At 52.9% G+C, this 23953-nt stretch overlaps 1 protein-coding gene across 2 annotated transcripts; it reads left to right on the top strand.

Annotated features, from left to right (window-relative positions):
* The first annotated feature begins 1870 nt into the window (after positions 1-1870).
* EFHC1 (EF-hand domain containing 1) lies at positions 1871-23911 on the top strand. 2 transcript variants are annotated; one of them, XM_090030107.1, is made up of 11 exons: positions 1871-2041; positions 5897-6118; positions 7370-7657; positions 8020-8169; positions 10547-10739; positions 11160-11377; positions 12825-12965; positions 17482-17695; positions 18808-18955; positions 20052-20268; positions 21889-23909. In XM_090030107.1, exons 1-11 carry the CDS (start codon positions 1934-1936, stop codon positions 21955-21957), a joined length of 1968 nt encoding a protein of 655 aa, XP_089886233.1. In that variant the 5' UTR covers positions 1871-1933; the 3' UTR covers positions 21958-23909. The 2 variants fall into 2 exon arrangements, with proteins under 2 accessions (XP_089886233.1, XP_089886305.1); XM_090030179.1 differs by lacking the exon at positions 20052-20268 and having other exon boundaries at positions 1872-2041; positions 21889-23911.
* Positions 23912-23953: the final 42 nt, after the last annotated feature.

Below are 23953 nucleotides of genomic sequence, written 5' to 3'. Positions count from 1 at the left end.
ATTTCTGGGGGTGTTAACAGCGGGGGGGAGGATTTTTGTTTTGGGGACCAGATGCTGTTGCAATGATCGTCTTCAGGAACAGGCCACGGCATGGCTCGCTTACGTATGCCAAGTTGTCCGGTCTTCTTCAAGTGTTGGCACGTGATTTGAAGTGCCAGTGGCTTCATTTCACTCTTTCCTCCCAAGTGTTGGAAAAAGGGGAGAAAAAAAAATGAATGCCCTGTGTCACAGCAGCTGGTTGCAGCTCCTGCTGGTTTCAGTGAAAGTCCTAGTTGAATGCCTCTGAAAATCAGACCACCAGCATGCTGTCGCCCATGGTTTTAGAAGGGGCAGTCACGACCCGTGGCCAGTTGTTCAACGTCTCCCAGCCCCAGGCTTTGCTGGGATGGAGGGTAACGGAGGCTTTCTGTCAGCCCACGAGAAAATGCTCTCAATGTAAATCATCCATTATCAGTATCTTGCTAGATACCTATATCGTATGTCACAGACTTGCGCGCAGCAGGGGGGAGTCTCGCCAGGAGCCCCGTCCATCAGATCAATCAGCCACATGCAGAATCACAGTGAAATACAACATAGTTTGATCACGTGAGAGGCTTAATCGCTGATGAAACATCGCATGTCCCTTGTGCCCCGGGACGTTCATGGAGCTGGACTTTTCTCACTGTCGTTCTTTAGTCCCTAGCAGGATCCAAGTCTCCCTGCATTGGGTGCTGTTTGTGCACAGGCCTTTTTGGCTCCGAAAAGCTTCAAATCCAAATGGAAGGAGACACAGAAAAGGCTGGCAAAGGTAGCACTGTTGTCACTCTTTTACAGATACAGAATAGGCATATGGGGGTTAAATGAGTCACCCGGGGTCGCACAGGCAGCCTGTGGCGGAGGAAGGAACAGACTCCAGATAAACTGAGTTCCCAGGCAGTGCCCCAGCCACAAGAGCAGGATTCATACTCTGCTATTTTTATTGCCATTCCTCACATCCTAGGAAAGCATCAGCCGCTGCAATGGTTTCCCCCCTGCCCCGACCAGCTACCCAAGAGGAAGGTGCTGGGAGCAGGGGCTGAGAAGGGATTCACCCCAGCACCGCTGTCGGGGTCCCCGTCTCTGCTCTGCCACCGACTTTCCGTGCGATGTCGGGCAAGTCACTTTCTCGTCTCGGGTCCCTCACGGCGGGGCACGAAAGACTGTGACTCGCTCCGGTCCTTACAGCAACGGGGCCGCATCCATACCAGAAGGGAGGCTGGTAGCAGGAGCGGAGGGACAGCAAGCAAAGGACTGGCTCGTGGCTCCTGTCCAGGCCCGTTTGGCCTTGAGTCTATCCATCTCCTCCGGGAGCGCTCGGGCTGCGTTTTTCTCCTCCCCCTCAACCTTCCCTGCAGCTGCCCCCTCTCCCCTGCCAGCTCGGCTGTAGCCCGCCGATAAAGACAGGCACACTGGCAACCTCCTGCTGCCCCTCTGATCTGCCCTTGGAGGCTGGGCGCGCCGCGGTGCCCCACGCCAGCCTGGACGTGCCGCATCTGGTTTTGCTCAGTGGTGTGCAAAGCCCAGAGGCGTGGGCACTGCGTGGGCACGCTGCACCTATCATCCTGCACCACCTCCGCTTCCCAGGGGCTATGGCACTGCCTCCTGCTCCAGCAGCCAAGTGCTTCCCGGCACTAATGGCAACCTGCCTTGCTGCAACCTCACGCCATTGTGGAAGCCGGCGGCACCGCTGCCAGGCCAGTGGGTGGTGCTTTTGCCTGGGTCCGCACAGAGGGCGCCACCAGGCGCAGGGCGCTGCTGCATTTGGAAGAGGCTGGGGCGCAGGAGTCCGCACTGCGCAAGCGCATGGGAAAGCCCCGCGCGGGAAGCGGGCTGCGGCCGCACTGCGCATGCTCCGCCTGGTTCCCCCTGCATTCGCTGGGGGGGGGCGGTGAAATGTTGGAATGTTTGCGGCGCCATGGAGACGGCGTTGCCCGGCGACGGCCTCGGGGCGCTGCCGGCCATGAGCTCCCGCCCGGCGCAGGGGCTGCCGCTGCTGCCCGGCTGCAGCTTCCGCGACCCCACGGTGAGCGCGGCCCCACGGGGGACCCTGGGCCCCCCCGCACCCCATGGACCCCCTGCATCCACGGGGGACTCCCCCAGCACCCCACGGGGGACCCCCCTACACGCCATTGACCGCCCCCGCGACCCACGGACCCTCCCCCGTACCCACAGCCCCCCCTTGAACCCTTATGCACCCCACAGGTGACCCCCCTGCACCCTATGGACCCTCTTGGGGGACCCCCCTGCACCCCACAGGGTGCCCCTTGCACCCGATTCTCCCCCTGCACCCACAGCCCCCCCGCACCCCATGACTGCCCCCCTGCATCCACAGGCATCCCTGCACCCCACAGCCTTCCTGCACCCGATGCCCCCCGCATCCACAGCCCCCCATGCAACCAGTGCTCCTTGCACCCACAGGCCCCCCTGCACCCCATACTCGCCCTGCACCCACAGCTCCCCCTTGCACCCACAGGCATCCCTGCACCCCACAAACCCCCTGCACCTCACGGCCCCCCCCCTGCATCCACAGTCTCTTGCTTGCACCCCATGGACCCCTGCTGCATCCACAACCCCCGCCCCCCGCCGCCCCTGCATCCCATGGCCCACCCTGTACCCACAGGGCCCATCCTCCCACTTGCAGCCCACAGCCCCCTGCACCCCACGGGCCCCTCCCTCTGCTGCACCTCATGGGAAACCGTCCCCTGCACTGGTGACCCCAGCACCACGCTGGGATCCAGTGTCTCCTGGCAGCCCAGCCCCGGGCAGGGGTGGGGGGCAGGCACCTTCAGCCCAGGGACCCACAGGCCCTGGCGGCACCTCGGGTGCTCCCGGGGGAGCGAAGCCCCTGAGCCGTGCTGGTACCCGCCAGGCCCTTGGAGACACAGGATGGGGCCCTCCTGGCTTCAGGGTCGCGGGACACAGCCCTCAGGTGTGTCCCACACGGCTGGGGCGGTGGGGTTGGGCCCATCCAGATGTGCAGGGGAAGGGGGCTTAGCCTGGCCCCGTGCAGGGTGGGGAGGGCCCTGATCTGGCTGTGGGCTGCAGCGGGCCATGGGGATTTGGCCGTGGGGCAGGGTGGAGGTATTCGCTGCCATCGCTCCCCCACCACCGCTCAATGTCCCAGCCCGTGGGGAGCGCCGCCGGCCGGGGGCTGTGGCTGTGCAGGCTGGATTTGGTCTGTGGCTGGAGGTGAAACACCCCTGCTCTGGGGGGGGGTCCAGTACTTAGGACAGGAGCCCCCTTCCCCATAATCCTGGAAATGGGGTCTTGGCTGTGCTCATGGGAATCGACTCCCCCAGCGAGAGGAGCCCGGTGTCGGTGTGACTTCCCTCAAGGGAGCCTGATTCTTGCAGGACGAGGCCCCCGTGCCCACCCGATGTCCGTGCCAAAACCCCCTTCCTGGGGGGCGAATCCTGGGCTTCCCCCACAGGGCTGGATTCCTCCAGCAGGAGCCTGGATCCAGCCCATCGCTCCCATTGCAGCCTGGCGTCTGCCAGACCAGGACCCCGAGGACCCAAAATTTGTAAATTTACAGCCATCGCTTGGCATGTGAAGCGTGGTTAGGCTTCTACGGGTGCAGATGAGGGTCTTACGGCATTGTCAAAACCCCACGAGGGACCTGGGTGTCTTAAAGCTAGTCATTTGTGCCTACGGCCAAAGGATCAGACCCACCTGGGACCCCGACTGAGCCTTACTGGAGGATCAGTGCCAGGTGGGTTAAAATTGTGTCTCCACTTTGCTTGGAATATCTTCACAAGCTCCTCATTTTGGCTTTGATGCTGGTTTCTTAGCAGGAAACTGCCTGTCTTGTGGCCAGTGTCATATTTATGCAGGACTCTGTTAGCATCTTGTCTGCCAAACCTCTTGCTTTCACCTGAACAGGCTTTGCTGCTGCTCTGGCACTGCTGGCAGAGTTGTTTTTTAAGCGAAAATGGGTAATGAGACATGCGAGTGAGGTTATAAATTGAATTATGGGCCCGATCGGCAGGGAGGCTTGTTCGTGTGAATGAGACTGGACTGGTTGCTAATTTGGGGCCGGAAAGGCACGTTCTCTCAGTGCATTTGGGGAAAGTGTCCACTGCCGCTCCGGGAAAGAGGACGGTGTGTGTCAAAGGCTCTGTACTGAGATTCTCCTTTAGACCAAGTGTTAGGGGCCTTTTGAATTTTCCTCCAAATACGTAGAGGCCACCGTGTGCTATGCGATGACAGTCATAGGACCCTAAGGGAAGTCTTAAGGTAACCCAAAGGGCCTGGCTTTGCTTTTCCTTTCTCTGAAGGAGGATCCAGTTGGATCAGTTGGCCACATCGCATCGTCTTCAGTGCCTGCAGTTGTGGGGGGTGGGATGTCACAGTGGGCGGACTCCCATCTCCTCCCATTGTTTCTTCAGCTAGCCCAAACAGAGCAGGACCACCCAGACAGCACCCCCATTGCTCAGGACTGGGGTGAGAGTCTGGGTGACATCCACAGCCCTGCCACTGACTTGCTATGTGTCCTTGTCACCTCCCTGCACCATCGGTAAGCGTATTGAATAGGAACAGCGGCTCAGAACTATGCAGCTTGGCAGAGCTAATGTCCCCGAAAGGCGAGCTGCCCTAAGGAAGCTGCACCCCAAAGTGGATGAGGGCAGCAAAGAATAACGAGTCACTGCTGCAGCACTGGGGGCAGGCCGATGCGTGCCACGTGCACGGAGGCAGAGAGATTTATGGACACCACAAATAAAGCTCTACTGGGAGTCTTTGCCTTTCTCGCCAAACTTTTTACTTGCACGGCCTTTAACCATGCTTGCATATGCACTGCGTGAACGGGTCTGTCTCCCTTGGGCGTACTCGGGAGACGGCTGGTGGAACAGCTGAGTTTCACTTGAAGATCCCTAATGCCGCCTTTGGGTATCCGCTGAAGCAAGGGGGAGGGAGGAAAACACTGTGGGTTTTGTTCCCTAAGAGTTAAGTAACATAAAGGGGGATGAGAAATCTGGAAGTATTGCATTGCGTTGGATGCAGCTAAGGCTGAAGATGTTGACTGGGGGGTGCCAGTGCTCATGCTGGTTAAAACCCAGACTAAAACCCTGAGCTTCCTAGCTAGAGGGTCTTGCCCCTCTGCTCAGAGACAGACTGACCACCACATTTGGGGTCAGAAAGGTATTTTACCTCCTGGTCAGATTGCTATGGACTGCGGGGGGTTTTGCCTTCCTCCGTAGTAGAGGGCCCGACCCTCTTCCTGGGATCTCTTGAGCATATTTAAACAACCCTTGCAGCGATGGGACACTGACTGCCTTGTGTCCCCTTGCTTTACAGCAGATTAGGGTGCTGTGCCTTATAGCTGTGTGACAGGGCCGATTGTAAAGCTTTAGTAATAGGTTAGACAAGGATTTATATGGGATGACGGTTCGGATAGGGGTGATCATGCCTCCGGCAGGGGGTTTGGACAAGAGGTCCCTTCCAGTTCTGCTTTTAGATGATTCCACCTGGTTCGAGTCCTTGAGAAATCATGGATCTGGCTGCATTTGCAGTACAGCATCCTCGTAGCCCTCTGACTAAGTCACCCAAAGCAGTGAGGAGGAGGGAGACCTCTCCTTCACTTTTTGCACGCATAGCTTTTTGGGGACCTAAGCAGTGTGGCATAGGATCTGGTACTAAGTGACTTGCCCAAGGCTGTTTGGGATGTCTGTGGCAGAGCCAGGCATCGAGCCTATTCCAGGGACTTCACCACATGACCAGCCCCCTGTCACTTCCTCTGGCTATGTGGCAGCATGAGACGTTGAACTGTAAATCACTGTCGCCACGGGGTCCAGTGAACTGCCGTGCCATCTTGCCCTGCGCTGTGTGTCAGAGAGAGGGGTTGCTTCATGTCTCAGGCATGTTGGATTTCTTTCCACAGAAAACTTCTTTCCATCGCTCCCAGACTCTGGGCTACAGGAACGGTTATGCCTATTCCCGACGCCCCACCGTAGGGATAGGCGGGGAGCGACTCTATGTGAACCAGCTGTCGCAGGCAGAATTGGATGAGCTGGCCAGCAAGAGACCCATACTGACCTATGGCAAACCCAAGCAGGCTCCACCTTCTGACTTCGTTCCAGCCCACGTGGCTTTTGACAAAAAGGTACAGAGAGCCTGAGGCCAGGACACTGTTAGCCAAACACGGGGAAGTCCGGGGAACAGACAGTGCAAAGCATATTTTTCCAATGCCAGAGTCCTTAGTCATAGACAGTTGAGGCCTGGAGTGAGAGAGGCTTGCTTTGCCCGGGAAGAGGATTAAGTTATATAAATGTTACGAGACCCTCCCATGGGCTACACTAGGACGACTTCAGCAGGAGTTTAAGGAGAGTTTGGATGACCTCTGAAAGCTTTGTTTTGTGGCCGTGTCCCTGAAAACCTTGTCCCCCACTTTTCTCGCTGATGCTGCAATTGTAACAGATTGTGTATCAGAGAAGTCAAGGGGTGGAGTTGTTCTCATCTCTTTATACCATGGTACCCTAATGCCTGTCCCACTGCTTTCTGCTCCTGTCATTAGGCTTCATCAGCGTATCCGCTGAGGGCCAGCATATCTGTAAGTCACTTGCCCAAGAAAAACAGTGCAGAGCAGCAGCCATTCCCTTCCAGGCTGGGGAGGGATTGTGCCCCAGCAATGATAATCCCTCTCTGATCTCCTCAGCACACAAGATAGGGAGGAGGATCGGCATATGCCAAACCAGAGGCCTAACCAACTGGGTGGATGGTGTGCAGGAGCAGAGAAGTTCATGGCCCGGGCTACTCGCCGTCCTCATTTAGGGCATTCACCTACTAGTGGATTGCAGAGGGAGCCTTCCCTGGGATGGTGATGAACCTTTGATAAATGTGCCCAAAAATGAGCCATATCCTCATGCCCTCACGAACCCTCCTTTTCTGCTTCCCCAAGTGCAATCTGGCTCTGGCATTAGTGCCACAGAGAGGAGGCAAGTGCAGGAGAGTGAGGGAGAGTGTATCTTCCATGAGAATACAGGGCTGTCTTCAAGCCAGACAGCTCAAAAATGGTTTCCTGAGTTGGGTGTTGAGCTGCGTGGGCCTTGGGTTTGTAACGTGCTTGGAGAGCCCTATATTCATTCCAGGGAGTTGCATTCGTCCCTGGATAACCCATGCAACCAAGGACCTTGCAACAAGTAAAAGGACACGCAGTGCAATCAGTAAAAGACTCGCTGATATTCCTGCAGTTAGTCCAAGACTAGACCGTGAACAGTAGCATAAGTCACAGTCTCTCATGGCATGCTTCACTTTATCTTGCTACCATTTGCGTCATGCTTTGACAACCAATATGTTAATTGCATCATTCAAATAATTGTCCTGTGTGCTTTTCCCATCTTTACCCATGTCGCAGGTGCTGAAGTTCGATGCTTATTTCCAGGAAGATGTCCCTATATCCGCAGAAGAGCATTACCGGATTCGCCAAGTGGCTATTTATTACTTCCTGGAAGATGACAGCATGTCTGTCATGGAGCCCATCGTGGAGAACTCAGGCATCCCTCAAGGCAAGTTCATCAAACGCCAGCGAATTCCCAAGAATGACTGCGGGGACCATTATCACTGGAAGGACCTGAATCGGGGCATGAACATCACCCTGTACAGCAGGACTTTCCGAATAGTTGACTGCGACCCATTCACACAGGTGTGTAAATGGCAAAGAGAGCAAAATGGACAGGAGGATCCTAAGGGCTGCAGATTAAGTCCGCTAGGACCCTTCCCCACTACGCATGTAGGTTTGTTCCTAGCAGAAGTCTCATTCCTTGGTCTAAGCCTGTTTCTAAATTCAGCTGAGTCCTGGCTCATCTTAGCACACAAATAGGTGTGAGATTTAAGTCACAATCACTGGAACTGAAGGGGGAACGTAAAACCTTTGTCTTTTATTAATAATTCTGTTGTTATTACAGTCGCACTTGGAGGCCCCAGCCCTGTTGTTCCAGGTGATGTGGAAACACTGAGCTTGCAGCCTTGTGACAACACATTAATGGCCCAGATGACTTCCCCTAGGTGTTCCTGGAGAGCCAAGGAATTGAACTGAACCCTCCGGAGAAGATGATTTTCGACCCTTACACAGAGCTCCGCAAGATGCCTCTGCGCAAGTACGTCACGCCGTCCGACTTCGACCAGCTCAAACAGTTTCTCACCTACGACAAGCAGGTGAGTGAGTCCTAGGTGCCTTCCCTGGGGTGGGCGGTTTCTAAACCCACCTGTTATTGCCTGTCTACAGGGCAAAATGTTTCAGGCAAGGTGTTGCCTGAGCACGTGTTTGTGGATGCCTATGAGCAAATGCCTTTTCCCAGCCTGTTCAGTAGACAGTCCACACATTGCGCAGGGTCTAAACTCACCCCTTTCCGGGGGTCTGGCTTTGCTAATAAAGACAAGGACAAAAAGATAACAAATTCTCCCATCTTCTCTCCACACTTGGCTGCCTCTAGAATTTCTTTCTCAGCCATCCCAGAGATGCTCCTTTTCTTTTGTTCAAATTTTGTTAAGTTGGGGTAACCATTCACGTGCCTCAGTGACTCAGCCGAGCCCACTCCCTTCTTCCACAGCAGGACAGACAAGTAGGAACAGAGCAGAGTGTTTTGGGCAAATACCAATACCCCCTATCTAGAAGGATTTTGTTGGGAACCCGCAATCCACTAACCCCTGCCTATTCGATCTTCTAGCACTTCCCTTTCGTTTTAGGAACATGTTAAGCCCTGTAGACCCAAAGACTGCCCAAGGTCCCTGAGTCTCTGCTCAGCACAGCAGGCCCTTGAAGGACTATCCCACATAGTAATACTTCTCAAAGGACCTTCCTTGATGTTCCTTTAATCACTGTATCATAGTATTATAGTACTTAGGGTTGGAAGGGACCTAAACAGATCATCAGGTCTGACCTCCTGCCCCAGGCAGGAATGGGTGCTGGGATCATATCACCCCTGCCAAATATTTGCCCAGCCTCCTCTTGAAGACCCCCAAGGTAGGAGAGAGCACCACCTCCCTTGGGAGCCCATTGCAGAGGCTGGCAGCCCTAATTGTAAAGTAATGTCTCCTGATGTCCAGCCTGAACCTTCTCTCTAAAATTTGTGGCTGTTATTCCTCATAACCCTGGGTGATGCCCGGGGGAACAGAGCCACCCCCAATTCCCCTGGTGAGTTTGTAGATGGCTACCAGATCCCCTTTAGGCCTTCTCTTGTGAAGGCTGAATAGGTTCAGGTCCCGTAGCCTCTCCTTGTAGGGCCTGTCCCGCTGCTCCTTGACCATGCAGGTGGCCCTTCCCTGGGCCCTCTCCACGCTGGCCACATCCCTCCCAAAGTGCAGTGCCCAGAACTGGACGCAGTACTCCAGCTGCGGCCTGACCAGTGTCGCCCAGAGGGGGAGGATCACCTCCCTGGGCCTGCTTGTGATGCATCTGCAGATGCACAACAAGGTGTAGTTAGCCTTCCTGACTGCTTCCTCGCATTGGTGGCTCATGTTCATCCAGGAGTCAACAAAGACTCCAAGATCCCTTTCTGCCACCGTGTTGACAAGAAGGGAGTTCCCCAGCCTGTAGGTGTGTTGTTGGTTCCCTCTCCCTAGGGGCAGCACCTTGCACTTGTCTGTGTCAATTTCTATCCTATTCTCATCCTCCCACCTCTGTAGTTTGTCTAGATCTACCTGGATTCTGCCCCTCCCCTTCCACGTACCCACCTCGCCCCACATCTTGGTGTCATCAACGAATGTGGACAGCGTGCTTTCCACACCCACATCCAGATCAGTGATAAAGATGTTAAACAGTGCAGGTCCCAGGACCGAGCCCTGGGGGATCCCACTGCCCACATCCCTCCAGGTTGAAAAAGACCCATCCACCACCACTCTGGGTGCTACCATCTAGCCAATTTCCCACCCATCTGACTGTGTAGGCATCAATGCCGCAGTCACCAAGTTTAAGAATATGTGGTGGAAAACCGTGTCAAAGGCCTTCTTAAAGTCCAGGAAGACGACATCCACCCCGACACCGTCATCCAGGGACTTTGTGACCTGATCATAAAAAGAAACCAGGTTAGTCAGGCAGGACCTGCCCTCAATGAGCCCATGTTGGTTGCCCCTGAGCATTACCTCCCCTGCTGGGCCCTTGCAGATGTGCTCCTTGATGATTTTCTCAACGGTCTTCCCAAGAACCGAGGTAAGACTGACTGGGGGTCCTCTTTTCTCTGTCCTCTTCCTCATGCTCCCTGAATTAGCCTAAGCAATCTCTGTGCCTCCTCAGTGTTTGTAGATAAGTACCCTCTCCCAGGAGCTGCTCCTTGGTAAAGCCAGGCTTGTTTGGTTCCAGCCATACCTCTCCAGCCCCTAAATGCCCTTCTTAGCACTGCTTCCATTGTACCCGCAACTCACTGAGAACAGTGCCCCAGGAGTGCAGGATATGCCAAGTGTTTTGCACAGGGATCTGTGTGTGGTGAACACTTACATGCACAGCCCCAAATCACAATGACTTTCCTTGGAGAGGGTGCTTTTGTGGCTTTTCTCTGAGAGTGCTGCCCCTCACCTGGCTTTCTGATATCCCCAGGTCCTTCGTTTCTATGCCATATGGGAGAATGCCAACAGCATGTGTGATGAGAAGCGGTCTTTCATCATCCATTACTACTTGGCAGATGACACGGTGGAGGTTCGGGAAATCCATGAGAAGAATGATGGCAGGGATCCCTTCCCAGTGCTGATGAAACGCCAGCACCTGCCCAAAACCCTTGTGGATAAGAAGAGTAAGAGTCTGTGTCTGTGTGTACCCCTTTCGGTCAGCAGGCATTTCCAGTGTCCTTGTGTGCATGAGTGAGTGCATTTGAATGTGGATGTCTGCATGAGTGGCTGGATGCCATATATGTGCCCAGGTACAGGTGTGTGTGGCTGTGTGTAGTCTGTATCATTTGTCCCAGAAATGTTTCTGGAAAGTAAAATGTCTTTCCAGCATTGCCAACAGAAATCTCTCTTGGTTTTAAAGCCTTTAACTTCCTGCTTCTGTTTTCCAAAATAAATTAATCATCACCGTTCTGTCCCTAGCCCCTTGAAGGTGTTGACACTTGCCAAACATGTGTAGACTCTTCTCACATCTCCAGTCATGTGTAAGGATGAAGACTAACTTCTGGCTAATTAACCTGACTTTTCCTCCACCCCACCCTACCCAGAAACCTTCCCCAGCTGTGTGCTGGAGATCTCTGATCAGGAAGTGCAAGAGTGGTTCACTGCCAAAGATTTAGCAGTTGGCAAGTCCGTCACCCTCCTGGGACGCACCTTCTTCATCTACGACTGTGACAAATTCACACAACGCTTCTATCAAGAGAAATTTGGCCTGGACTTCCAGCCAGTGCATATAAAGCAACAACCACCAGAGGAGGTCCCGCAGGTAACGGGAGAGATATCACAGGGGGCCAAGGGATGTAATCCGTTTGTCACAACATGCTGAAGACCTCGTGCTTTGCAATGTGCTGTTACAATAAGCTTCTTAGAAATATTTTCTTCTCCTAATATGTGTGTGTTGTTAAAGAGGTTGAAGTTAAGAAGATGCCAGATGGGAAAACATGTATCTGTTGACAGCCCTATCCTATACATAAGTGAAATATAGCTAGTGGCTTCTTCAACAGTTAATATCACTGCTGACCAACATGCTAGCTGGACACATCTACACATGCATTTAACGCTATTTGGCTTTGCTGTGCAGTAAACTTACTGCACAGTAGACTAATTTACTGCACAGGAAGCACCTCCATGTGTATATGGTGATGCTTTACTGTGCAGTAGATTAGTCTACCGTGCAGTAAAGCATCTCATGTGAACACAGCTGCTATCAAGCAAAAGGCACCTGCTAGCACTCTGGAAAATACTATGGCTATAATCCTGTTTGATCTTTAAGGTGCCTAACTGTGACCTGTTCCATCTTGCTTGAGTTACTGAAAAAATGTTAGTACAGAAGGTGGGTGAAGTCCCCTTTCTCCTCCTTGCTGCTTTTTGTGACTTAGTTTAAGCTATAGCACACATTTTCATCTTAGTCATAAGACTATTATTGGTTTTTCCAGTATTAATCATTGAAATTAATGTGAGTTAAATGTCTATGTCTGCTATCTGACCTAGGAACTTGGCTCCAATTCAATTCTGAAAGGACTTGTGCATTCCCAGCTCACTTCGGCACTTCTGATAACATTATCTTGAATAGCAACGCCTCTCTTCAGCTCACTAGATCACAGTAGATAGGAATTGTATTGGCTGATTTTAGCAGCAGAGCCAGTTTTGCTACGTCTGATCTTGCCAGCTGCAGCTGTAAGGTGTAGCTGGGAGGGAGGGAGTTGGATTCTGTCCCTCTAGCTATTGTCCCCCAAATCATTCAGACAGGTCCATACCTGTGGGCTCCTGCTGCTGACACAATAGGATTGCCCAGATATGGCTGAGGGCACAGCCTGACCTGCAGAACTGTGGGCAGTGGTGCTTAGAAGAAAAGCACCCAGCTGGTTACCTAGGAGAGTTTGCAGTGCTGGCAGTTGTGAAAAACCAACCTTATAGCTGGTGCTATTCAATCTGGAGATGGAGAGGCAATGCAGCTGGGACCCCAGAGGGCCATTTTTACTAAGCCCCTTTTCTGAGTAATTAGCACAGAGCCAGTTTGGCTGTGTAATGGAGACAGTAGCTTGAGATTCCTGTACCTAAAACCCTGGGGCATTAATGGTGGGGAGAACATTAGAGCCCTTAGTTGATGGTACCCGGTGATGTAATTCTCATCAAACAGGACTTTTCCCATGAGCTGTTCCCTGAAGGGTGTCTTTATAACCACTGCTGCCTCTTCTCTCTCACATGTGCAGATTATTCCTCCCTACAATGGCTTTGGCTTCCTGGAAGACTCCCTTCAGAATTGCTTCTCCCTCCTTCCAACACCCCCCAAGAAAAACATCATTAAGATGCTAGAGAATGACCACAAAGTGCTGCGGTACCGGGTGACACTGGTAAGTGCTTTTCTTCACCTCCTGGTACCCAGGGGGAAGGGGTATCTTTTGCTGGCTTTTCCTGCTTTGCCCCATCCAGTCCTGATCTGAATCAATGGAACGAGGAAGATCTCTGCAAACCAGAGAACAAACCTCTCCCTGAGAGGTTCCCTGTGTTCAAGTATTCATTTCATGGTAAGCGGCCATATTGGAGGATAGACAGATTGAAGGATTGGGCCAAAAGCAACCTCATGAGGTTCAACAAGGACAAGTGCAAAGTCCTGCACTTAGGACGGAACAATCCCTTGCACCGGGGCAGGTTGGGGGCCAGCTGGCTGGGCAGCAGCTCTGTAGAAAAGGACCTGGGGGTGACAGTGGACAATGAGCTAATTATGAGCCAGCAATGTGCCGTTGTTGCCAAGAAGGCTAATGGCATCCTGGGCTGCATTGGTAGGAGTGTACCAATAGGCTCCAACAGCCAGCAGGTCAAGGGAAGTGATTCTTCTCCCCTATTCAGCACTGGTGAGGCCACATCTGAAGTACTGTGTCCAGTTTTGGGCCCCCCACTACAGAAAGAATGTGGATAAATTGGAGAGAGTCCAGCAACTGGCAACAAAAATGGTTCGGGGCACATAACTATGAGGAAAGACTGGGGGATCTGGGCTTATTTAGTTTACAGAAGAAGAGATGGAAAGGAGGCTTAATAGCAGTCTTTAGCTACCTGAAGGGGGTTCAAAAGAGCGAGACCATTCTCAGCGGTGGCAGATGACTGAACAAGGAGCAATGGGCTCAAGCTGCAACAAGGGAAGTTGAGGTTTCATAGTTTCATAGTAGGGACCTGAACAGATCATCTAGCCTGACCCCCTGCCACAGGCAGGAATGCATGCTGGGTTCACAAGACCCCAGACATGTAACCCAGGCTTGTCCAACATACGGCCCGTGGGCCGCCACATGGCGCAGCCTGTGCAACACGTGCTGGTGTCATCTGGGGTCCGCGGCCTCACCAGATCCAAACGACCCTGGACTAGCTTATCCTTGAGATCTCTTCCACATCTCTGCAGTATATGCCTACAATTTCTATTTAATTAACCACAATGACCATGATCGAGTTAGTAAAGGATCTCAGGGATAAGCTAGTCCAGGGCTGTTCAGATCTGGTGAGGCCGTGGGCCCCAGACGACACCAGCACGTGCTGCGCAGGCTGCACACTGTGGGGGTGGGCCCCTAGGACCCCGCGCTGCTCGGGCTGCTCCAGCAGCATGCAGACCCCCATCCTCAGCCGCGCAGGCTGCATTTGCAGGACGTGGACCCCTCCTCCCCCCGCCACAGGCCGTTCTCCCTTGCACAGCAGTGGGAGAGGTGGCTGCCCAGGCCCACGCCCTACATATTAACTGTTTGCAGACCCCATGGAGACGGTGGGCGACATCCTGGCCCTTCGTGGGCCACGCGCGGCCTGCAGGCAGTCAGCTGGGCAGCCCTGATCTGGTCCAGCCCCTTGCGCAGAAAAAGGATGTCCTGTTCCTAAGCCATGCCGAACACACCGACTTTCTGAAAACCACAACTTCCCCAGGCGCATTTCCAGACCCATTTCAGCGCCGCTTCCTGCAATGTCTTTGGTGTCAAAGGTCACGTGACATCGCTCCCTGATGTGAGACCACTCGCTGTGAGGACTTTGAATATGGCTCGCCGGCCCACTGGGTGATAAAAAGTTTGTGGTCCGGCCCCACTGTTCAAAAAGGTGGGACACCCCTTTTGAATCTGCCCGAGGCAGGGGCGCGGACCACTTCCCTGGGAAGTTGGTTCCAGATCTTGGCCGCTCTGTAAAACATTGCCTTCTGATCTCTAGCCTCAACCTGTTCTCCATCAGCTTATTCCCACTGCTGCTCGCCACCCCAGGTGGTGCCGGGGAGAAAAGGGATCTACCTATTTGCTGTTGATCTCCCCGATGGGTTTGTAGCAGCCACCAGGTCCCCCCTCAGCCTCCGCTTGCCGAGGCTGAACAGGTTCAGGTCCCATCGCCTCTCCTCGTAGGGCCTGCCCTGCTGCCCCTGACCATGCGAGTGGCCTCCTCTGGACCCTCTCCATGCTGTCCACATCCCTCCTGAAGCACGGCGCCCAGACCTGGACGCAGTACTCCAGCCGCAGCCTCACCAGTGCCGCATAGAGGGGGAGGATCACCTCCCTGGCCCTGCTCGGGATGCATCTGTGGATGCATGGCCTTGCCGGCTGCGGTCTGGCATTGGCAGCTCGTGTTCACCTTGGAGTCAGTAATGACTCCAAGACCCCGTTCCACCTCTGTGCTGTCAAGAGGGGAGCTGCCCAGGCTGTGTGTGCTGTGGGGGATTCCTTCTCCCCGGGTGCAGCACCCTGCACTTGTCTACGTTGAACCCCATCCTATTCTCGTCTGCCCACTTCTGTAGTCTGTCTAAATCTAGTTGCAGCCTCTCTCTCCCTTCAAGTGTGTCCACCTCGCCCCACATCTTAGCGTCATCAGCAGACTTGGACAGCGTGCTTTCCACCCCCTCGTCCAAGTCGCTGATGAAGATGTTAAACAGTGCGGGCCTGAGGACCGAGCCCTGGGGGACCCCACTGCCCACATCTTTCCAGGTTCAGTACAACCCGTCCACCACTACTGTCCAGGTGCACCCCATCAGCCAGTTTTTTACCCATCCAACTGTGTAGGCACCCATCTAACTCAGGTTAGATATTCGGAAGAATTTTTTCACTAGGAGGGTAGTAAAACTCTGGAACAGGTGACCCAGAGAGGTGGTGAAAGCTCCGTCCTTAGGGGTTTTCAAAACCCAGCTAAACAAAGCCCTGGCTGGGATGATGTAGTTGGGGCTGGTCCTGTTTTGAGCAGGGGGCTGGACTAGATGTGACCTCCTGAGGTTGCTTCCAACCCTCATCTTCTATGATTTTACGATCCTATATTAAGGGAGGATAAAAGCGGGACCAAATAGGACTAAGCAGTCCTGCTCCTAAACCCACTGCAGTCAACACAGGCGCCCACTGACTTCACCCCACGTTGGGCTGGCCCTCGTGAGAACGGCAGCGCAGCTGAAGCCTTCCCTCTGACAGCCATCTGGCCTCCTCACATCCACACCTGCTTATTATCACACTGCCTGCTTTCAGGACTGCCTTCAAACGCATCCCCTCCTCCTCCTCCCACAGGCTAGTCCTGGGTTCAGGAGCCAGCTGTGCCCCATTATGCGGGGCCTGCCGGTTGCCACACCAGAGGCAATTTGATATCTCGGAAGCTGCTGAAAGAACTGGTGTGGGCATTGCACTTTTCATTCAGGAGCAGTTTTTACAGGGGAGTTCCCCTGCCACCTTCCTGTCGCCATCTGGAAGGGCAACGGCATTTCCCATGCTACCCTCAGCTGTATGAATTCAAGCCCTTCTACAAGCTAAGGCAGCCCTTTTCAGACATAAGGCTCCCCTTGGGAAATGCTAGCTCTTAGTTTTCACTTGTTTGGTGACTACAGAAAAATAATACAGGGGTTTTTGCCTTCTTGTGTAGCAGAGGGCATGGCCCTGTACCTGAGGTCTCTTGAGTTAACAACTTTTTATAGAAACAAGACACTGGCTGCTGTGGTCCCCCTGCTTTACCTGTGGCAGGTTAGGGTGTTATGCCTTGTGTTGTGTCAGGGTTGACGGGAGTTTTACCAAGAGGTTAGATAAGGGATTTGTATGGGATGGTTTGACTAGGGCTGATCCTGGACTAGATGACCAGCCCCACTTCTGTGATTCAGTTTTTCTGTTATAAAGAACTCAAAAAGACCACAAGTCAGAATGGTTTTAACACTATGGATTTCTAGTTGAAATCTCTGGATTTTTCTGGTGAATCATATTCCACACCCAACAGTGCTAACATTGTGAGGCATCCTGCAGCACCCTTGATAGGATCGCAAGGTTCGCCAGGGTGCTGCTTCACTCTGGTTCAAAATCACTGATCTGAAGAGTTAGCAACAGCTGCTTTTTGTCACGTGGAGGAGTTTCCTAACATTACAGCATACTGTTTGGATCAACTTCACTTTCAGCAAGTAAATCCATTGGTGTTATGGGAGGGGGAGAGCATGTCTTGTCCTCAGGAGCTGGAAATTACCCAAGCCTTGCTGAGGTGTCCATTAACATCACAGATTAATTCTGCTTCCTCCATGTGGGAAATCATTTTGCATCGTACGCTTCTGGTGCCTGGAGAAACGAGCCTGTGGAAATGATGAGTAAATTCAGTTGTTGCAAGCCAGTTTCTGCCCCTTTGAGGCCCATGGAGCAGTATCTTCAGTCTGTGAGTACTGCAAAGGTCCACTGATACCCTGTATTTTGTGGTGTCCATGGTTTTATTACTGTACATTGTGCTCACTGCTGCTCTTGTTGGCCTGCTCAGATTGAATGACCTAGGATTGTAGTTCCTTAGCTTATGGCAGGTCATTAGGGGCAACTTATGAGTGTCCAAGCGGAGGGGGGACTCTAGCTCTGGATGTCCACATATGCCTTTCCCAACCCCACAGCTCACTCCTTCCCTTCACTTCTCCAGGAGTCTCCAGACCCCATTGACAGAAATCGATGTTTCATCCTCTCCTATTTCCTCTCCACGGACATGATCAGCATCTACGAGCCACCCGTTCGCAATTCAGGGATCATCGGAGGCAAATACCTCGGGAAGACCAAAGTCCCCAAGCCAGGCAGCACGGTGGAGAATCCCACCTACTACGAGCCAGCTGACCTCATCATCGGGGCCACAGTCGAAGGTGGGTCTGGCTGTGACCCTAGTGCCCGGTCAGAGCACCCACATCTCAGACTAGCTCATCGCTTTCAGTGGTTTTTCTGACTTTTGCTGCTGATATTGCATAGGCTGTTTGCAAACAGCCAGTCCTGGGCCATGCAGAGTCCAGCTCATCAGGGGATATATGCAAGTTATCATGGTTGCATGAGTGCTCCTACCTTTACTGTGTATCAAAATGGTGCACAGCATTTGGTTAGCTGATGTCCTGGGATGCATCTCAAGCAGGTCCAAGGAGGTGATCCTCCCCCTCTATGCGGCACTGGTCAGGCCGCGGCTGGAGTACTGCGTCCAGTTCTGGGCGCCACACTGCAGGAGGGATGTGGACAGCATGGAGAGGGTCCAGAGGAGGCCACTCGCATGGTCAGGGGGCAGCAGGGCAGGCCCTATGAGGAGAGGCGATGGGACCTGGACCTGTTCAGCCTCCGCAAGAGAAGGCTGAGGGGGATCTGGTGGCCTGTTACAAACTAGTCGGGGGGGACCAGCAGGCACTGGGGGAGTTCCTGTTCCCCCGAGCACCGCCAGGAGTGACCAGGAATAACAGTCACAAGCTGGCAGAGGGGAGATTTAGGCTAGACATCAGGAGACACGACTTCACAGTCAGGGCGGCTAGGATCTGGAACCAGCTTCCAAGAGAAGTGGTGCTGGCCCCTACCCTGGGGGGCTTTAAGAGGAGGCTAGACAGTCACCTTGCTGGGGTCGTTTGACCCCAGCACTCTTTCCTGCCATGGCAGGGGGTCGGACTTGATGATATGCTCAGGTCGCTTCTGACCCTAGAAACTATGAAACTATGCTTTCCAAGACTGGTTTGGGCCTGGAATCCACTAGCACAGACCATAAATGCCTCCACCAAGGGAAATCACCCTGATACTAAGATGTGTTAACTCTCCAGTGCTCAACAGAAATTTATCCTAGGGTCAAGTCTGAGGCCTTCACTCAGTAGCTTGACTCACAGAGTGAGTTCAGAAGGAGTCTTTTCACTCTGAGCCCCCAGAGCAGGGAGCTCGCTTTATCCCACAGGCATAAAGTGCCTTCCCCAGGCACGGAGGTGTGCAAACTGCTGTGTTCTCCTTTGCCCAGTGTTTGGCCACAGGTTCGTCATCACTGATGCTGATGAGTATGTCCTGAATTACGCAGAAAGCAACCCCGACGTTTTCCCCGCGGCAGCACTGCAGTCTCTGCGGGATCACTTCGCCCCTCGCCGAGCAGCAAAGCAGGCCACTGAGAGGTAGGCATGGATGGGCAGTGGGTGGAAGCTGGTGAGAACAGGGCCTTATGGCACATCATTTGCTTGCAAGCTGGTTAGAGGGAGAGGAGTGAATTGTTTCCAAGAGCTCCCATGTCCTTTTGTTTGCTGTCCAGGCAGAGGATCTCTCCTGAGCAGGAGCCTACATATTGGCCCTACCTTTGTGGCTCCCGTTCTCTGCCTCTAGCACCTATCGTTTTTGAAGCTCTGATCTTTTGTTTCAACAGTCCTGGGTCTATTTTTGGGAGTTAGGGTGGCCATGCTGTGAGGGGGGAGGGTGAAATGGATGCTTTTGTGGACCCCTTTGGACTAAACATCTATTACGCAGCTTGTTGACTCTCGGGCCCAGGTGCTTCCTGCCAGCCCCATGTTTCATAGACATTCGAGCTGGAAGGGACCCTGGAGGATCATCAAGTCCAGCCCCAGGCCCAGAGGTAGGAAGCCAGCAGGGATCGTAGGATCCCAGCAAGATAAACATACAAAAGTGTCTTGAAGGCGTTCAAAGTGGGTGCTTGAACCGGCTCTGGCGGCAGTCTGTTCCATACCATGTTCACACTCATTTTTAGCGAACTCTTGCCTACCCCTCCAGAGTTCAGGTTTCTCCCACAGCCCCAGGGAAGCCACGTCACGGAGCTGAGCTTGGTGCGTAACAGCCCCAGCGCATTACAGTAGCACAGAGTAGCTCCAGCCACATTGCGCTTGGCACTATACGACTTCATGGAAGAAGACAGCGCCTGCCACAAAGATCTTACCATCTAAACAGATTAGGGGTAGTGGGAAGGGAAACAGAGGCAGGAACTATCTGCCCAGGGTCTCCCAGCAAAGTTGTGTCAAGCATTAGGCCTATAATTCACCTTCAAATCCCAGCTCAACGTCCTGACCGGCAGTCAGAGGAGCCTGTCATCTGGAACAGGCCCTTTGGCACCCTGCCGTACATCTGGGTGTACTGTCCAGCCGGACCAGGAACGCAAGTGGCCACGAGACATTTGAGTGCTGGAGCCCGTAAGACCAAGACTTAGATCAAGTCTGCCACGAGGAACTCCCACATCCTGTCATTTTCCCTCTCCTTCCTCTCCAGAGAGTTGTCTGCAACTGGAAGGAACAGGCAGGAGCTGGAGGAGTTAGTTATGCAGGTTCAGGATCAGATGAGGCACCATAACTACCTGAGCAATGGCAGCCTGAGGGAGGCCTTCCTTCACCAGGACAAGGATGGCTCCGGGTTCCTGGACAAAGCAGAGTTCCTTGCCCTCTGCACTCGTTTTAACCTGCCGATCAGCGATGCCCTGGTGAATAAGGTCAGAAGACATGGCCTGCTTTGGCATTCAAGAGGCAAAGCCTGTCCCTTCTTAGCAGGACTTTCCCCATCAGCTTCCCCAATCCAGGCACCATGGAGTTGGGGTGGGTGTCTCTCCTTCTGGAGCACTGAACAGGGGGGATAAAGGGGAAAGGCAGGTCATAGGGGAGCTATCCCATGGCAGCACCCAGGGGTGGAGCTGCTTTCACTTTGCGTACCTTGGGACTGCAGAAGCTGACCTCCCCTACTCCAGAGTGGCTGCCACAACCCATCTCCTGGACTAATCCAGCCCTTTATCACAAAACCCAAGAGGAGCATCCAGTGCCATCCACCTGCTTCTAATACCCCAGATCCAGTGACTGAAGCAGCAGTGGGATGGGGAGACCTGGGTTCAGGTCCTTCCCCTGCCTGACGTCAGGTCATTTGTCACCGCTACTTCCACCTCCCAGGGAAACTGTAGCCTATTAGGGAGGAAATTCATGCTGGGGTAGGAAGAATTGGGCTCCAGCAAGCATGGTAGTATTTTGTATTGTGTCCTTAGTGGAGCAGGGTCTCCTTACGTCTAAAGGAGTGCCCTTGCCACTAGGCACTAGGAGAGGCAGGTAGAAGGATGCCTGCTTTGTGCATCCTGATGGAGCTGGGGCATGGGCTAGGCCGTGAACAGCCCAGACAGGTCTGTGCATGCGGAGAGACAGACAGCGCAAGGATGCTGCTGCTCCATCATAGGGCAGCAGCTGACGGAGAAAGGGTATGGGTGGGCTCTACCAATCTCAATTTTAGGCTCAGGCACAGGTGTCAGTCATAAGCTGCCTGCCAACACCAGTGACTAGGACTTGAAGCACTCCAGCTGGTTTGCCATAGAAGTGCTCCAAGCCTGAGAGGGCAGGTATGCTGAGTCTTTACCACTGCCACCACCACAGACCGTCCCGAGGGCTAGGAAACCACACACACGCTTGGTTAACAGTGACAGAGCTGTGGTGCCCTCGGCGAGATTTGTGGGACGTCATGGGCTGCCTCGTAAGAAATAGGACTGACACACACATGTGAGGAGAGAAATATGATATTCCTGGAGCAAGGGCTTCTCAGCAGAAGTGCTGCTAGCTTCAGAGCCAGTGCAGAAACACTCTCCACTTGGGAGGAAGAGATGCGAAACAAGAGACAGTGATATTCCCCTCAATTTTTGTTGCCTTAGCAAACTATTAACATCTCATTTCCTGAAGCCCCCAGCTAATTTGGAGGGGGTACTATTAAATTGTGCTGTTAATTTGCATTGCAGCAAAGTTCCCATCCACAATTGGTGCCCCATTGTACTGGGAACTGAGGGGGCCAGAGGAGACCCCAAGGTGTTGGGAAGAGATGATGGTTGCTTGCTGTAACAAAACCCCCCTTTCTGCCCCTTGCAGCCACAGCACGGCTCTTTGTAACTGGGGCTGTGTTAGCACAGTTCCCCACCCAGACCAGTAAACCCAGTTTCTTAACGGGGCTGAGAACCACAGGGGGAGGTCTGTAACTGGTGGAGGTTTCCTCTCCTCTAGCAGCACCCGGTCATGGGCATATCCCTTTAAACAAAATGCTAATACCTGCAACCTCTCATCTCCTTGTACTGCTGTTTCTTCCCTAGCTGATCAGCCTCTGTTTGCACGGGGAGGACAAGATTAGTTACCATGATTTCATCAGAGCTTTCTCTTGACAACCAGGAGCAGCAACACAGCCAGCCAGCCAGGACGTCCCCAGTCAAACTGACCTTTATTAAAACATTGTACCTCTTGAACGCTTGCTCTCGACTCCTGCTTTGCTTCCTTCTTACCTGCTCAGCCTTTTCCCCACCAGGGTCCCCTTGGTCTCAGCCAGTTTGCCTTCTCTGTTTCACTTGCCATCATAGATGCTGTTTCTTGAAACCAGCCTCACAAGAAAAGCTTCAAATAAAATGAAGCAGCATTCCTTACTGCCTCCCCCAGACCATTTTTTTTTTTTTGGGGGGGGGGTAGGGTGCAGCTGGATAGATTGAGAACTTTAGGTCTCAGACATCCCTGTAGCTAGCAGGGCTTAATATTATGAGAAGCAGAGATTTTGACTATCCTGTTAAGGTATTACTGGTGTTGCCCTCCCTGGACAGAGGCTGGGACCTTGCTGTGTCCATCGCTAGTCTTTGTGCCAGCAGCCCCTCACTCATGAATGCGGCGAAAGGGCACGTGCATCCTTCCCCCTTGAATCCAACACATCCCAAGCGCCTTAAATAGCTGAGCGCTGAAATGAAGCATCCACCAAAGATAACCCTGTTTGCTTAACAGGAAACTTGGTGCTTTGCTCTCATGTGTCCCGAAAGCAACAGACATCCTGCCACCAGCCCAGGAGCTGCCCAGCAGATACAGCGGTGGTTGAAGCTCCTGGAGAATGGACTTGGGAAAGGAGGCTGCCCCCACCCCTCCAACGCTTCACCTGTTCACCTGCCATCTCAGAAACTTTGGTCCCATTCGAAAAAACTTGAGAGCTTTGTTCTAGTCCCCTCCTGAGCGTCAAGAAAGCCGTGATCGGGGGGAAGCCTATGGCACTGTTCCCATCTCTGCTGGACAGAAGCTGACCCAGAATCATTCATGAACTATATGGCAGTCCATCATTGCTGCCATTGGAAATCCCAAGCACAAATGAAGAGCAGCTGCTTCACAGGCACAGGGAATGCAGGTATCATATCATCTGGTCGGGATGTACAACTCATTTACTCCATCAGCTCCTGCTTCCTCACGCATGCCTGGGATTCCCAGCCGAACACGTGGCAGGTCCCAGCATCATCTCCGCAAGCTGGGCGCTCTTGCCTTTTGGGGCCATGTACACTGCTCCCTCATCCAGCAGAGACTCAATCAAAACCATCTCTGACCCTTCTCAGATCTTAAAAATTCATTGCTCGACCTTCCTTTGAACGTGGTCAGGGCAGCAAGGTGAAGAAGCTTGATCCAAAGCCCGTCATAACCCCCACTTCCATCAAAGGCAACGGTGCAGTGAGGCAGGGAATGACCAGATGGTATCTACAGTTCTGCTAAGAAAATGCAACGGGCTCAAAAGACATGTCCCCATGGTAGCTACAGAAGGTGTTACCCACACAAAGGTCTGCATATGCTGCTACTTGCCCAAATGTCGAGCAGGTCAGACTGTACCTACCTCTGACACACTCAAGACAGCTGACCTGTTACACTTCAGCAACACACACTTGGCTTGCAATACACAGGGATCCTGGTTTTCTCTGATAAAAACAAACAAACTCAAATTTTCTGATTTAAAAACGGAATTGGGAGTTGTGGTAGGGAAGATATCTTTTCTTAGACCAACCAGATTTTTGCAAAAAAAAAATCTTTAATTGCAAGCTTTCGTGCACAAACAACCTTCCTCCAGGCATACGAGAAAAGATTGTAAAACTTATCCTGGGTAGAAATAAAAGTTCATATTTCATAGGAAAGTTGAAGGTGGTAAAATTTCTGGTTTGGAACCGTTCATTTTATATGCAGATTAGGCTCAGTGAAAAGCTGGAATGGTCTCCTTACCTCAAAGTTGTTTGGAGGTAAACAGGATGTTGTCATGTTTCCATATAAATAATTTTTTTTTGCAAAGATCTAGTTGGTCTAATAAAACATATCGCTTCTACCACAAGCCCCAATTCCTTTTGCTTCTAGACCAATACAGCTACAACCTGG

This window comes from Crocodylus siamensis, chromosome 1 (assembly GCF_052110815.1).
Source record: "Crocodylus siamensis isolate JL-2025a chromosome 1, ASM5211081v1, whole genome shotgun sequence".
NCBI lineage: Eukaryota > Metazoa > Chordata > Crocodylia > Crocodylidae > Crocodylus > Crocodylus siamensis.
The sequence above is the reverse complement of the archived record's forward strand: the minus strand, read 5'-3'. Positions and strand labels throughout refer to the sequence as shown.

Coding starts and splice junctions, on each gene's coding strand:
- EFHC1 (XM_090030107.1), top strand. CDS start 1,934: ATGGAGACGGCGTTGCCCGGCGACGGCCTCGGGGCGCTGCCGGCCATG. Junction 7,658..8,019: donor ACTGCGACCCATTCACACAG/GTGTGTAAATGG, acceptor GACTTCCCCTAG/GTGTTCCTGGAGAGCCAAGG. Junction 11,378..12,824: donor CACCAGAGGAGGTCCCGCAG/GTAACGGGAGAG, acceptor TCACATGTGCAG/ATTATTCCTCCCTACAATGG.